Below are 13,419 nucleotides of genomic sequence, written 5' to 3' on the forward strand. Positions count from 1 at the left end.
CAGTTTGAAAGACACATCAGGGTGGCCAGTGATTACTGCTGGGAGAAAAGGGGTTTATTGTGTGGCTTTAGTGTCAGAGAGAACCAGGCAAGATTCTGTGCCTCCTGGGGTGGCAGTTTTCATCTAGAAATGGGCATGATGTTATGAGATTTAAATATGTGGATGCAGACCATGTGAGCACAGTGGTTTCATTTATCAAGCAGTCACTCTTCTCCTTCTGGGGAAATAGCAGCTCCTAAAGTGGACAGCTGATAAAGAGTCTTTGCTAGCACAGGGGGCTGCTGTGAAGGGCCTTCTTCTCCCCAGGGGTCTGGACAAGGGACTCAGCAATGCAGCCTTTCACAACAGGGATACTCTGAAGTTGACCCAAAGTATCTCTCAGAGAGACCACATACATCCAAAAACCCACTGCTGGTGAAGCAGATCAGACTCAAAATCACACTTAATTTTGCAATGCAGAGGTACAAATAGACACAGGGCAGCCTGAGTTTGACAGCATCCTTACAGAGCTTTGCTGTCCCATGCAGAACACTGGGAAAGTGTATGAGTCAGCCAGAAATCCAGAAGACATCTAGATTAAGGTAGGGGACACAGATGGCCAAAGAGAGGTGGCCAGAGGTTGGAGATGGCCAGATGTTGAAGGTAATTTGGGCTATGCTGGTTTGGTGTCTCCCTTTGGCTCCAAGTGGTTTTTACTTTTCAGTTGTGGAGGCAAAGATCAAACAGATGCTGAACTCACTCTGAGTGGAAACTCAAAGCCAGGCCTAGAGATGTCACTGAATCAATCTAAAGGTACCTGAGGCTAACCAAGCATACCTGACTTCCCATATGTGTTGGTTTTCAACTATGTCAACAGATTTCTTGACATTCCTCCCTTTAAAATGGAGAAATGAATTTTTCTCCCCTTGAATGTGGGCCAAACTTAGCAATGTGCCTCCAAGGAATAGAAAGTGGTAAAAGTGACAACTTATGACTTCTGAGACTAGGACTTCTGAAACTAGGTGTCGTGATTTTCCCCTTGAAATCTCCCTCTTTTGGAGGAAGCTAGCTCTCATGTTATGAGGATACTTAAGCAGCCTATGGAGAGGCCCATATGGAGAGAAACTGGGGCCCCTACTAATAATCAGAACCACCTTGTCATCTATGTATATGAGCAACCTTGGAAGTGGCTTCACCACCCCCAGTCATCTGAAGGCTGAAGCCCTGACCAACAATTTGACTCAACCTTATGAGAGACTGTCAGGAAGCATTTAACAGGAGGCTTCCTGTGTGCTTTTTTTTTAATCTGTCAGGAATTCTCTGCTCCGTATTAATTCCTGAATATTTAGGAATTAAGAGGAGAGGCAAGCCTCCTGAGGAATCCAGGCATTTCCTTCATTAGCGTTTCTATACGGTGATAAGTACCCTCTTCCTTCTTGTGAGTTCAGTTCAGTTCAGTTCAGTCACTCAGTTGTGTCTGACTCTTTGCGACCCCATGAATTGCAGCACACCAGGCCTCCCTGCCCATCACCAACTCCCGGAGTTCACTGAGACTCACATCCATCGAGTCAGTGATGCCATCCAGCCATCTCATCCTCTGTCGTCCCCTTCTCCTCTTGCCCCCAATCCCTCCCAGCATCAGAGTCTTTTCCAATGAGTCAACTCTTCGCATGAGGTGGCCAAAGTACTGGAGTTTCAGCTTTAGCATCATTCCTTCCAAAGAAATCCCAGGGCTGATCTCCTTCAGAATGGACTGGTTGGATCTCCTTGCAGTCCAAGGGACTCTCAAGAGTCTTCTCCAACACCACAGTTCAAAAGCATCAATTCTTCGGCCATACGGTAAAAGTGATTGTTTACAAATCTCTCTCTTTAATATGGATTGCCTATGTTTTATAAGCCTGGAGTTTTAATCTTTATCTTTGCTGAGAATAACTACTTTGTAAGACAGTATATATGCCCCCACCATGTTGATTAAAACACCTTTGCTCCATCAGAGCTCTGGTCCCCATGTCTTTCTTTCTTTCTCTCTCTCTCTTTTTCAGGCTGATTCCCTGGAGAGCAGAGGCTCTCTGAGTTCATTTTCCTGCCCGGCTTCTAAGACCCTCTAGAGAAGGTGCTCTGCACCTTCACCCCATCGAGAGGGTGCTTGAGGCCTCCATGAACAAAGCAAGCCCTGTACAGGAGCTTTATTGGCTTTCTGTGTAAACCAAGGAATATCAGCCTCTTTCTCTCCTTTACTTTCTTATCGTCGACTCCGGACCACCAAATTCCGGTCCATTAAAGGACCTCAACAAGAGACTCCAAGTTAGAGCTGCCAGCTAAGCTGATCCTGAATTTCTGACTAACAGAAGATAACACATGTTTTTCTTTACTGTTTTCAATTATTAAGTTTTAGGGTCATTTATTACATAGCACTGAAAAATTAATAACCGATAGAATCCAAACCACTGATCTCTTTGGTGCATATACATTTAGGATTGTTCTGTTTGCATGGTATATTGACCCTTTTATCATTATGTTTTTTTCCTTGCTCAGCTGTGACCAACTCTTTGCGACCCCATGGACTGCAGCATGCTGGGTTTCCCTGTCCTTCACTATCTCCTGGAGTTCGCTCAAACTCATATCCACTGAATCAGTGATGCCATCCAACTATCTCATCCTCTGTTGTCCCCTTCTCCTCCTGCCTTTAATCTTTCCCAGCATCAGGGTCTTTTCCAATGAGTTGGCTCTTTACATCAGGTGGCCAAAGTATTGGAGCTTCAGCTTAGCAAGAGTCCTTCCAATGAATATTCAGGGTTGATTTCCTTTAGGATAGACTGGCTTGATCTCTGTCAGGGACTCTCAAGAGTCTTCTCCAGCACCACAGTTCTAAAGCATCAGTTCTTTGGTGCTCAGCCTTCTTTATGGTCCAACTCTAACATCCTTACATGATGACTGGAAAAAACCATAGCTTTGATATATGGACCTTTGTTGACAAAATAATATCTCTGCTTTTTAATATGTTGTCTAGGTTGGTCATAACTTTTCTTCTAAGGAGCAAGTGTCTTTTAATTTCATGGCAGCAGTCACCATCTGCAGTGATTTTGGATCCCAAGAAAATAAAGTCTGTGACTGTTTCCATTGTTTCCCCATCTATTTGCCATGAAGTGATGGGACTGAAAGCCATGATTTTAGTTTTTTGAATGTTGAGTTTTAAGCCAGCTTTTTACTCTCCTCTTTCACTTTCATCAACAGGCTCTTCAGTTCCTCTTCACTTTCATAAGGGTGGTGTCATCTGCATATCTAAGTTTATTGATATTTCTCCCAGCAGTCTTGATTCCAGCTTGTGCTTCATCCAGCCTGGCATTGCCCATGATGTACTCTGCATATAATTAAATAAGCAGTGTGACAATATACAGTCTAGATGTTCTTTCCCAATTTGGAATGTTGTTCCATGTCTGATTCTAACTGTGACTTTTTGAGCTGCCTACAGGTTTCTCAGGAGGCGGTAAGTGTTAGTCACTCAGTCGTGTCCAACTCTTTGCGATCCTATGGACTATAGACAACCAGGCTCCTCTGTCCATGGGATTCTCCAGGCAAGAATACTGGAGTGGGTTGCCGTTCCCTTCTCCTTGGGAGCTTCCTGACCCAGGGATTGAACCAAGGTCTCCTGCATTGCAGGCAGATACTTTACCATCTGAGCCACCTGGGAAGCCCAGGTAAGGTGGTATTCCCATCTCTTTAAGAATTTTTTATAGTTTCTTGTGATCCACAAAGTCAAAGCCTTTAGTGTAGTAAATAAAGCAGAAGCAGATGTTTTTCTGGAATTCCCCTGCTTTTTCTATGATCCAACAAATGTTGGCAATGTGATATCTTGTTCTTCTGCCTTTTCTAAACTCAGATTGTATATCTGAAAGTTCTCAGTTCACATACTATTGAAGCCTAGCTTGAAGGATTTTGAGCATTACCTTGCTAGCCTGTGAAATGAGTGCAATTGTGCAGTACTTTGAACATTCTGTGGCATTGCCCTCCTTTGGGATTGGAATGAAAATTGACTTTTTCCAGTCCTGTGGCCAGTGCTAAGGCATATTGAATGCAGCACTTTTACAGCATCACCTTTTAGGATTTTAAATAGCTCAGCTGGAATTCCATCACCTCCACTAGCTTTGTTTATAGTGATGCTTCCTAAGGCCCACTTGACCTCACACTCCAGGATGTCTGGCTGTAGATGAGTGATCACACCATCGCAGTTATCTGGGTCATCAAGGTCTTCTTTGTACAGTTCTTCTGTGTATTCTTGCCGCCTCTTCTTAATATCTTCTGCTTCTGTTAGGTCCATTCCATTTCTGTCCTTTATTGTGCCCATCTTTGCATGAAATGTTCCCTTGGTATCTCTAATTTTCTTGAAGAGATCTCTAGTCTTTCCCATTCTATTGTTTCCTCTATTTCTTTACATTGTTCACTTAAGGCTTTCTTATCTCTCCTTGTTATTCTTTAGGACTCTGCATTTAGATGGGTATCTCTCTCCTTCTCCCCCTTTGCCTTTCACTTCTTTTCTCAGTTGTTTGTAAGGCCTCCTCAGACAACTATTTTGCCTTGTTGCATTTCTTTTTCTTGGGGATGGTTTTGATCACTGACTCCAGCACTCTGTCCGTAATTCTTCTGGCACTCTATCTATCAGATCTAATTTCTTGAGTCTATTTGTCACTTCTACTGTATAATCATAAGGGATTTTATTTAGGTCATGCAGTTTTCCTGGCCTAGTGGTTTTCCCTACTTTCTTCGATTTAAGTCTGAATTTTGCAATAAGGAGTTCAGTCTGCTCCTGGTTTTGCTTTTGTTGACTGTATAGAGCTTATCCATTTTCAGCTGCAAAGAATATAATCAATCTGATTTTGGTATTGACCATCTGGTGACATCCCTGTGTAGAGTTGTCTCTTGTGTTTTGGGAAGAGGGTGTTTGCTATGACCAGCACATTCTCTTGGTAAAAGTCTGTTAGTTTTTGTCCTGCTTTATTTTGTACTCCAATGCCAAACTTGCCTGTTGCTCTAGGTATCTCTTGACTTCTTACTTTTGCATTCCAGTCCCCTATGATGAAAAGGACATCTTTTTTTTTTTTTTTTTTTTTTTTTGGTGTTAGTTCTACAAGGTCTTGTAGGTCTTCATAGAATCATTCAACTTCAGCTTCTTTGGCATTAGTGGTTGGGGCATAGACTTGGATTACTGTTATTGAATGGTTTGCTTTGAAATGAATTGAGATCATTCTATCATTTTTGAGATTGCACCTGAGTGCTGCATTTTGGACTCCTTTGTTGATTAGGAGAACTAGTCCGTTTCTTCTAAGGGATTCTTGCCCACAGTTGTACATATGGTCATCTGAATTAAATTTGCCCATTCCCGTCCATTTTAGTTCACTGATCCCTAAAATGTTGACATTCACTCTTGCCATCTCATTATATAGTGTCCCTCTATAACCTTGGTGATTTTCTTTGCTCTGAAATTGACTTTGACATTTACATAGCTTCTCCTACTTTCTTTTGGTTAATTTTTCATGGTGTATTTTCTGCCATTCTTTACTTGCAGCTTATGTATATCATATTTCAAGTGAGTTTCTTATAGACTGCATGTACTTGGATCATCTTTTAAATCCAGTCTGCCAATCTCTGTCTTTTAATTGATATATTTAGACCACTAACATAATTATTTAGATGTTACAGTTTAAATACAACATTTTATTTCTTGTTTTCTGTTTTTCATTTCTACTTGCCTTCTTCCCTGTCTTCCTGAACATTTTTTTAGAATTCAATTTTGTTTAACCTGCAGTGTTTTTTAGTATATCAATTTGTATAGCCTTTTCAATAGTTGCTCTAGGCATTACTATGTGTCGACCTATATCTGTCATCCATCTATCTGTTATCTACCTATCTATATGTATTACCAAAACCTATGGATTCATTTTACTAGCTAGAGTGAAGTGTAGAGCCTTATTTCTCTTTATGTCACTTTATCCTACTCATTTATAATGGTCTTAACTATTTTCTCTGCATTTTTGAGAATCACATTAGGTGGTGTTTTCATTTTTGCTTCAACTTTCAAACATAATTTTAAAAATCAAGAGGAGAAGGAAAACACATGGTATTTCCCAAGATTTTTTCTCTTACCATGTTCTTCCTTCATGATGTTCCAAGATGCCTTCTTTTATCATATCCTTTATTTTTAGAGAACTTTCTTTAGTTATACTTTAGGGTAGACCTGGTAACAGATTCTTCTAGTTTTCCTTCATCTGAGAATGTCTTGATTTTTCCTTTGTTCTTGAAGGATGTTTCTGCTGGATATAGAATTCTGGACTGACAATTCTTTTCACTTAGTACTTCTGTTTTCCATGGTTTCTGATGAGAAATATGCTTTCTATTTTTTTTTTTCTTTAGTAATGCATTGCTTCTGTCAGACTCTTAAAAGTATTCAGAAGTTTGACCATGATGTGTATTAGCATGGATTACTTTGGATTTATCTTACTGGGGTTTTGTTTAACTTCTTGAATACTTAAGTTTTGTCAAATTTGAAAATTTTTCAGTCCTTATATATTTGAAGACTTTTTTTCCAGCCCCACTCTATGTTCTGACACCTCCTTTTTTTCTTTCATATCTAGGGATTTGGAGGAGACACCAAGGTTAGCTTTTTTAAAAATAATCCTACATGTCCCTGAGGCTCTATTCGCTTTCCCTCCAGACTGTTTTCTTGCTATTGTTCAGACTGAGTGATCTGTCTTGTTCTACCCTCACTGATAATCTACTCAGTTTTCTCCATTCTGCTGTTGAGCCCATTCAAAAATTTTTAGTTACTATATTTTTTACTTCTAAAATTTCCAGTTGCTCTCTTTCATATCTTTTATTCATTTTCTGAGACTATTTCTTTATTTGTTTTGTGTGTTCATAACTGCTCAGTGAAACATTTTTATGATGATTTCTTTAAAATCTTTGTCAGATAACCCTAACATCTATATAATCTTGATGTTAGCATCTGTTGATTATCTTTTATCATTCAGTTTGAGATCTTTCTGGTTCTTGGTATGATGAGTGAGTTTTCAATTGAAGCCTAGACATTTGGGATTTTATGTTATGCGAGTCTGGATCTTACTTAAATCTTGTGTTTTAGCAGACCTCTTCTGACACTGCTTCAGTAGTGGGGGATGCTTCAGAAGGGGGATGCTGCCCAGTTACTTCTAGGTAGAAGTCCAGATTACTCGCTTGGCCCCTTTTGACACCTGGGACTGGGCTGGAGCTCCTTGTTACTGGTAAGTCAGGATGGGAGTTCAGGCTTCCACAAGCCTTCTACTCATATCATCCTGGCCTGAAGGTATAATTTGTTACTGCCTGGTTGTGGTGAAAGTTCATGCTCCCTGTGTGGTCTCCACTGACACCACAGGGAGAGGGAGGGCTTGCTACTACAGTGGGTATGAATGTCCCTGCTCCTCACTTGGCTTTCTCTGATAATTTATTGATAAGGGTGTTGGGATACCATGTTAAATCCTGGCAACAGAGGAAATACAGGCTTCCCAACTTGACTTTTGCTGCCAGGAGTGGGGCTAGAGATGTTTTTTGTTTATGGTGTTTGGTTGGAGAAGGATTGTTTTCATTGCCAAGTATTCTGTCTTTTCTGGTCCTTTGGCTAGAAACAGCAGACTTTTCTTGAGGAGTTTTTGTGAGTATCTGTCCATGTTTTGGGGCTGCCAGCTTCTCCAATATTCCCAGTACCCAGTTTGGATACATAGACAAAAAGGAAACCTAGAACTTGATGCCCTGTCATCCATTTGACCCTGAGGTCCTTAGCCAGTCTGCTTTCTTCTCTCCACCTTTCTGAGTCTCTTATGTTTGCTTTACACATACTATCTGGGGTTTCAGTGGTGCTTCATGGGAAGACTATGGAGAAGTATGTCTATTGCATCTTTTTGGAAGTGGAATTCTTCAGATCTCTCTGAAGAGAGCAAGCACTTTGGCTAATTTTCTAGCACACTGGGTTTCTGACAAAGCTGAGTGACACACCTAATTAATTCTATGATTAAAGCAAACATCCCTGACTCAAGGGCACTAGAAACTCTTTTACCAACATCAACTGCCTGCCTTGTGCCATTATTAATGTGCATCACTAGTGAAGTCTCCTCTGATTCACCTTTGTTCCCCATCCTCATTTCTCAGGGTTTAGCACAATGTCTGGCACAAGATGTTCAACCATTAATAACAGCAATAACTACTATCTATTAATTGTACATTATATGCTGGGCCCTTAAATAAATATTTTGAATTTGTCAAAATAACTCTGAAGGTAGATAATATTATTCCTAATTTACAAAAAGGGGCTGTGAGGCTCAGAGAGGTTAAGGGAAGGAAGCCAGCCTGAGGGGGATTGAATAGCTAGTCAAATCACCCAGATATGGTAGAAGTGTGAATGCAGGCTTGCCCCAGTTCACTGCTGCTGCTCTTTATCCCTTACCACCCTTCTTCAATTGTCTACAACAAGTATGCCAAAGTCAGCCAGCTGCCTGAGTCGGCCAGAGACTGGGGTCCCCACACCATTGTTTCTAAAAAAAGATGTAGTCTGGGGATGCTATCTGCAGATCTGCAGTTGAAGACTTTATGCCAGAAGAGGAAATCATACAGGAGGCAAAGGGTGTATTCTAGAATGTCTAGGAATTCTAGAGAGGCAATTATAATTTAAGAGTGTAAGTTCTGGAGCCAGAATTCCTTAGTTCAAATTCTGGCCAGGCCTCTAAACTCACTGTGTGGCCTGGAAAAATTATTAGATTGCTCTGTGTCTCAGTTTGCCATCAGTAAAATGGGGACAATAACAATAGTATCTACATCAGAGGGTGATTAGGAAGATTAAATGAATTTTTACACATCCAGGCTCAGAACAATATCTGGCACATAGGGAGCATGCAGCAAATGTTGGCAAAATATAACAAAGAAATAAATTAAAAGATGAATAAGACACAGCTTTGCAAACTAGAGCAGCCAGTCAAGTGAGGGATAGGGCCTTAAGGCTCAGAGAGGTGGTGACTAACTCAGCCTGAATGAAGGTAGGATCAGTAGGGACTTCCCTGCAGAAGCAACACTTGGCCTGAGTCTCAAAAGGTAGGACCTAGCCAGGTGGGCAAGGCAGAGGCATCACTGGAGCTGAGACCCAGAGGCTGGAGAGCCTGAGACTTGAGTCTGGGATAGGGAGCCTTGCAAGAGGGAAGAGGAAGGCAGGCAGGCTGGAGGAAAGAGATCACTATTGTCAGGAGGACTTGCTCCAGTGGGAGAGATGAGAGTCCTTTCAGCTTCTCAGGCCTTAGCCACTTCCCACACTGACCATGAGCAGGAACTCTGCCCCCAGGCCTGGAGGAGATGCAGACTTCTCCTCTGGGCAGCTCAGGGATTTTCATGGTCCCTGAGAGTTCCAGTCAGCTGGATATCTCATTTCCATAAACAGCAAGGTTGCTCTTTTTCCACTGTTAATAAAAGATGTGTCCCAGTGACACTTGAGTGGGGATGAGGTTCTGTTAGAGTGACAGATGGAAGGAGGAAGAACTTGGCCCTGGGGGAGCAGGAAGAAGAGACTCAGAAAAAGGGAGCTGGAAAGGCAGACAGCCCACTGCCTGAAGCTGTACCTACCGCTCAAACTGTTGCTACCTATGACTACCTGCTGCAGCTGCTAAGTCGCTTCAGTCGTGTCTGACTCTGTGCGACCCCATAGATGGCAGCCCACCAAGCTCCCCCGTTCCTGGGATTCTCCAGGCAGAACACTGGTGTGGGTTGCCATTTCCTTCTCCAATGTATGAAAGTGAAAAGTGAAAGTGAAGTCACTCAGTTGTGTCCGACTCTTAGCGACCCCATGGACTGCTGCCTACCAGGCTCCTCCGTCCATGGGATTTCCCAGGCAAGAGTACTGGAGTGGGTTGCCATTGCCCTCTCTGTGTGACTACCTAAGTTTAAATAAGTTAAAATAAAACATAAATTCAGTTTCTCAGTTGTGCTATTTTCTAAGTGCTTACTAGCTACGTGTGACTGGTGGCTACTCTATAGTCATAGAGTTAGAACATTTCCATTATCTCAGAAAGTTCTGTTGGTCAGCACTGGCCTGGAGGCACTGTGGGGAGGCATTTCTTCCTGCAGCTGACTTTGAGAGAAGGTAATATTCTCAGGGCAGTGGTGGGTGTGCTCGGTCGCTCAGTCATGTTCGACTCTTTGTAACCCCATGGACTGCCAGGCTCCTCTGTCCATGTCATTTTCCAGGCAAGAATACTGGAGTGGGTTGCCATATCCCCTTCCAGGGGATCTCCTGACCCAGGGATAGAACCCACATCTCCTGCACTGGCAGGCAGATTCTTTATCATGGCACCACCTGGGAAGCCCTCAACCTAGTGGAGTAAGCTCTATTTACGAGATTACTTGTCAGGGCCAGACCCCATTTGCATAGGCAACATCTTTGCTGTGCTTTGGAGACACAAACAGGCTGAAGGTCAAAATATGGCCACCAAATTGTTCTGTGATAAAGGGTGAGCCATTTGAGCAATGAGGAAACTCAGGTGTGAAAAGAGCTGAGAAAAATAATAGCTTTATATAGAGGGAACGAGGAAGGGAGTCATCCAATCTTATGGCAGAACGATTGAGGCAGGACTTGGGGGAAGACAGTAAAATCAGATTATAGTTTTCTAGTAAAAACATCCTGCTCTTCTTTCAAAACTGCAGCAGAGACTGAAGAGCCATAAAATGAGTGATGAGCTGGCCAGTCATATGGAAACCAGGGAAGGTGCTGAGCTGAAAATAGAATTCAGGCCAGGCAATATTTATGGAGCGTCACTGCAAGCTTGGCCCCGTGTTAGGCCTCCGGGACACAAGTGCAGCTAAGACAGCCCATCCCCCTGCTCTCCACACTGCAAGGGTGAATGTGTGACAAAGGGAGAGATTCTGGTGCTTAGAGAACTCAAGAGAGGTAGGAACTTGTTGAGGCGGGGGATCATAACCGCCTCCCACCCTACCACCACCACCAAGGAAGGCATGGGCTTCCCTGGTGGCTCAGATTGTAAGGAATCTGCCTGCAATGAGGGAGACCCAGGTTCGATCCCTGGGTCAGGAATATCCCCTGGAGGAGGGAATGGCAACCCACTCCAGTATTCTTGCCTGGAGAATTCCATGGACAGAGGAGCCTGGCAGGCTACAGTCCATTGGGTCTCAAAGAGTTGGACATGACTGAGCAATTAACACACACACACATACAAAGAAGCCATGTCTGTTTGGTTGTAAGGGAAGCACAGAAGCCACCAGATGGGGTGGGGTGTGAGACAAAGGGGTGACGAGGCAGTGGAAGTAGGGTGTAGCCCAAGGCCCATGATCCTCCTTGTCTCCTACTAGGCCTGGCTCGGTGCTAACCAATAGCAGGGCTGGTGGCCAGTCATGTGCTGGGGACAGGGGGACCGAAGCAGGGTGGAAGGGTGAACCCCCATTCTTGTTGAGCTCTTTTGGGTGGAGAGGAGAGGAGAAGGGATTCCCAAGCCCATTAGAGGAGTTGAGCCTTCTCAACTGGGAGAGCCCTGGCCAACTGCCACCCCTCACCTGAGCTCTGCCAGCTTCCTCGCCATGGGCCAGGGCTTGTTCCGCATGCTGGCGATCAGCTTCTTCTTATCTTCCACCTGTTCCAAGATACGGGCCAGCTCCTCCTCAGACAGAGACTCCCCACTGGAGGTGCTGGAAGCCACGGAGGATGACCTGGAGCAGAGGCAGGGTGGAGTGGTGGAGTGGAGGAGAGTGGGGAGGAGGGCAGGGTCCTCGGGGATTCTGTGGGATGCAAGGAGCCCCACTGGAGATGCTCCCAGCTGCCACCTTGCACAGGCCTGCCCTGCTCAGAACCCTCTGTGACTTCACCCACCTGGCAGAGGAGGCCACTACTCTTCCTGCAGCCTGGAGTGCCTTGAGGGCTGCCTCTCCAAACTCCATGCCTCTGAATCCTACCCACACAGACATCCTCACTTGCGTAGGGTTGCCCAATGGAAACGTATCATAATTTTAAAGTTTCTAGTAGCTATATTATAAAATAACATGAATATATTATTAATAATTTTAATAATACACTTCATTTAACCCAATATATTAAAATTTTATAATTTAAACATATAATCAGTGAAAAAATTATTAATGAGACAATTTACATCCTTTTTGTTCTGTCTTCAAAATCCAGTGTTCACCTTGTACTCACTGTCAATTCAGACATGAAATTTTCATTGAACATATTTAATCTGTATTTGGATTTCATAAAATTTAGTTGAAAGAGTAGATTCACATATCTAAATTGTTTTAGACATACTTAAAACTTTTCTCATAAATGAATCAAGTGATAGAATATCATTTTCCTTTGATGTTCACATCTGCACTGACGAAACTGTCTTTTTTGGGGGGGAAGAAATGCTTTGGTTTAAAAATTAAATCAACCTCAAAACTACATCTGTCTGTCCAAGTAAATTTACTAATTCTTGGTGTGTGTGTGTGTGTGTGTGTGTGTGGGCATTCAGTGTATCCAACTCTTTGCAACCCTTTGGACTGTAGCCCACCAGGCTCCCCGTCCATGGGATTTTTCAGGCAAGAATACAGGAGTGGGTTGCCATTTCCTCCTCCAGGGGATCTTCCTGACCCAGAATTGAACCTGTATCGCCTGCATTTCAGGAGGTTTCTTTACCTGCTGAGCCATTGGGCAAGGCTAATTCTTATTTTAACTCAGTAGCATTAACATCAGATTAAAGTTAAATTGAATTAAAAGTTCAGTTCCTCAGTCATAGCAGCCACATTTCAAATGCCCAACATGTGGCTAGTGACTGCTGTATGGGACAGCACAGCTGCAGAACCCTTCTAGCTGGAGGGTGTGAGGACCCCCACCATCTGACAAAGACTGTGCGCTCAGTTGCCACAAAATCCAAGTTCTTGTCTGTGTGGTTTACAGCCTCCTCCACTCATAAAAACAGTGACTTTCAGCTGAGTTGGCAGCAACTGACAGAGGGTAAGGGAGGGGCTGGAGAAGGGTTCTCCTGGGTAGCCTGCTTAGCAAGTCATAATTGGAAATATCAGGATGTGGACTTGGGTTACCATGGGCTTTAGAGACCAGTTTGCAGCAGACTCTTTGAGTTTAGCTTCTGATCAACTCCTGAGGAGCAAGGAGAGGTCATAGGAATGAGGTGGAGAGGAGGGACCCTAGCTCTTGAATGCTAGGAAGCCTAGAGCACAGGGGCTTTCTGCCGTGCCTCACGCACACCCCAGGACATCTGCCCTTGAGTTTCTGTATAAGGTGTTCCCTCAGTTTGGGTGGTGGTGGAGGTGTGACATTCAGTCACTGTTCAAATTCCACCTGGTCTTCAAAGTCTTACTGAAATGTTTACCTTCTCCATAGAGGAACCCCAGCCTCCCAGCGGTACACTCTTCATCAAATCCTTT

The 13,419-nt window shown here is 43.4% G+C and overlaps 1 protein-coding gene across 1 annotated transcript in view; it reads right to left on the bottom strand.

Annotated features, from left to right (window-relative positions):
- Positions 1-13,419, bottom strand: part of TMC2 (transmembrane channel like 2) — a 96,794-nt gene that overhangs the window by 60,055 nt on the left and 23,320 nt on the right. Inside the window, exon 4 of the mRNA XM_055543305.1 lies at positions 11,554-11,706. Within this exon, the coding sequence (XP_055399280.1) occupies positions 11,554-11,706 (153 nt within the window). The remainder of the gene's footprint in view (positions 1-11,553; positions 11,707-13,419) is intronic.

Source organism: Bubalus kerabau, chromosome 13 (assembly GCF_029407905.1).
Source record: "Bubalus kerabau isolate K-KA32 ecotype Philippines breed swamp buffalo chromosome 13, PCC_UOA_SB_1v2, whole genome shotgun sequence".
NCBI lineage: Eukaryota > Metazoa > Chordata > Mammalia > Artiodactyla > Bovidae > Bubalus > Bubalus kerabau.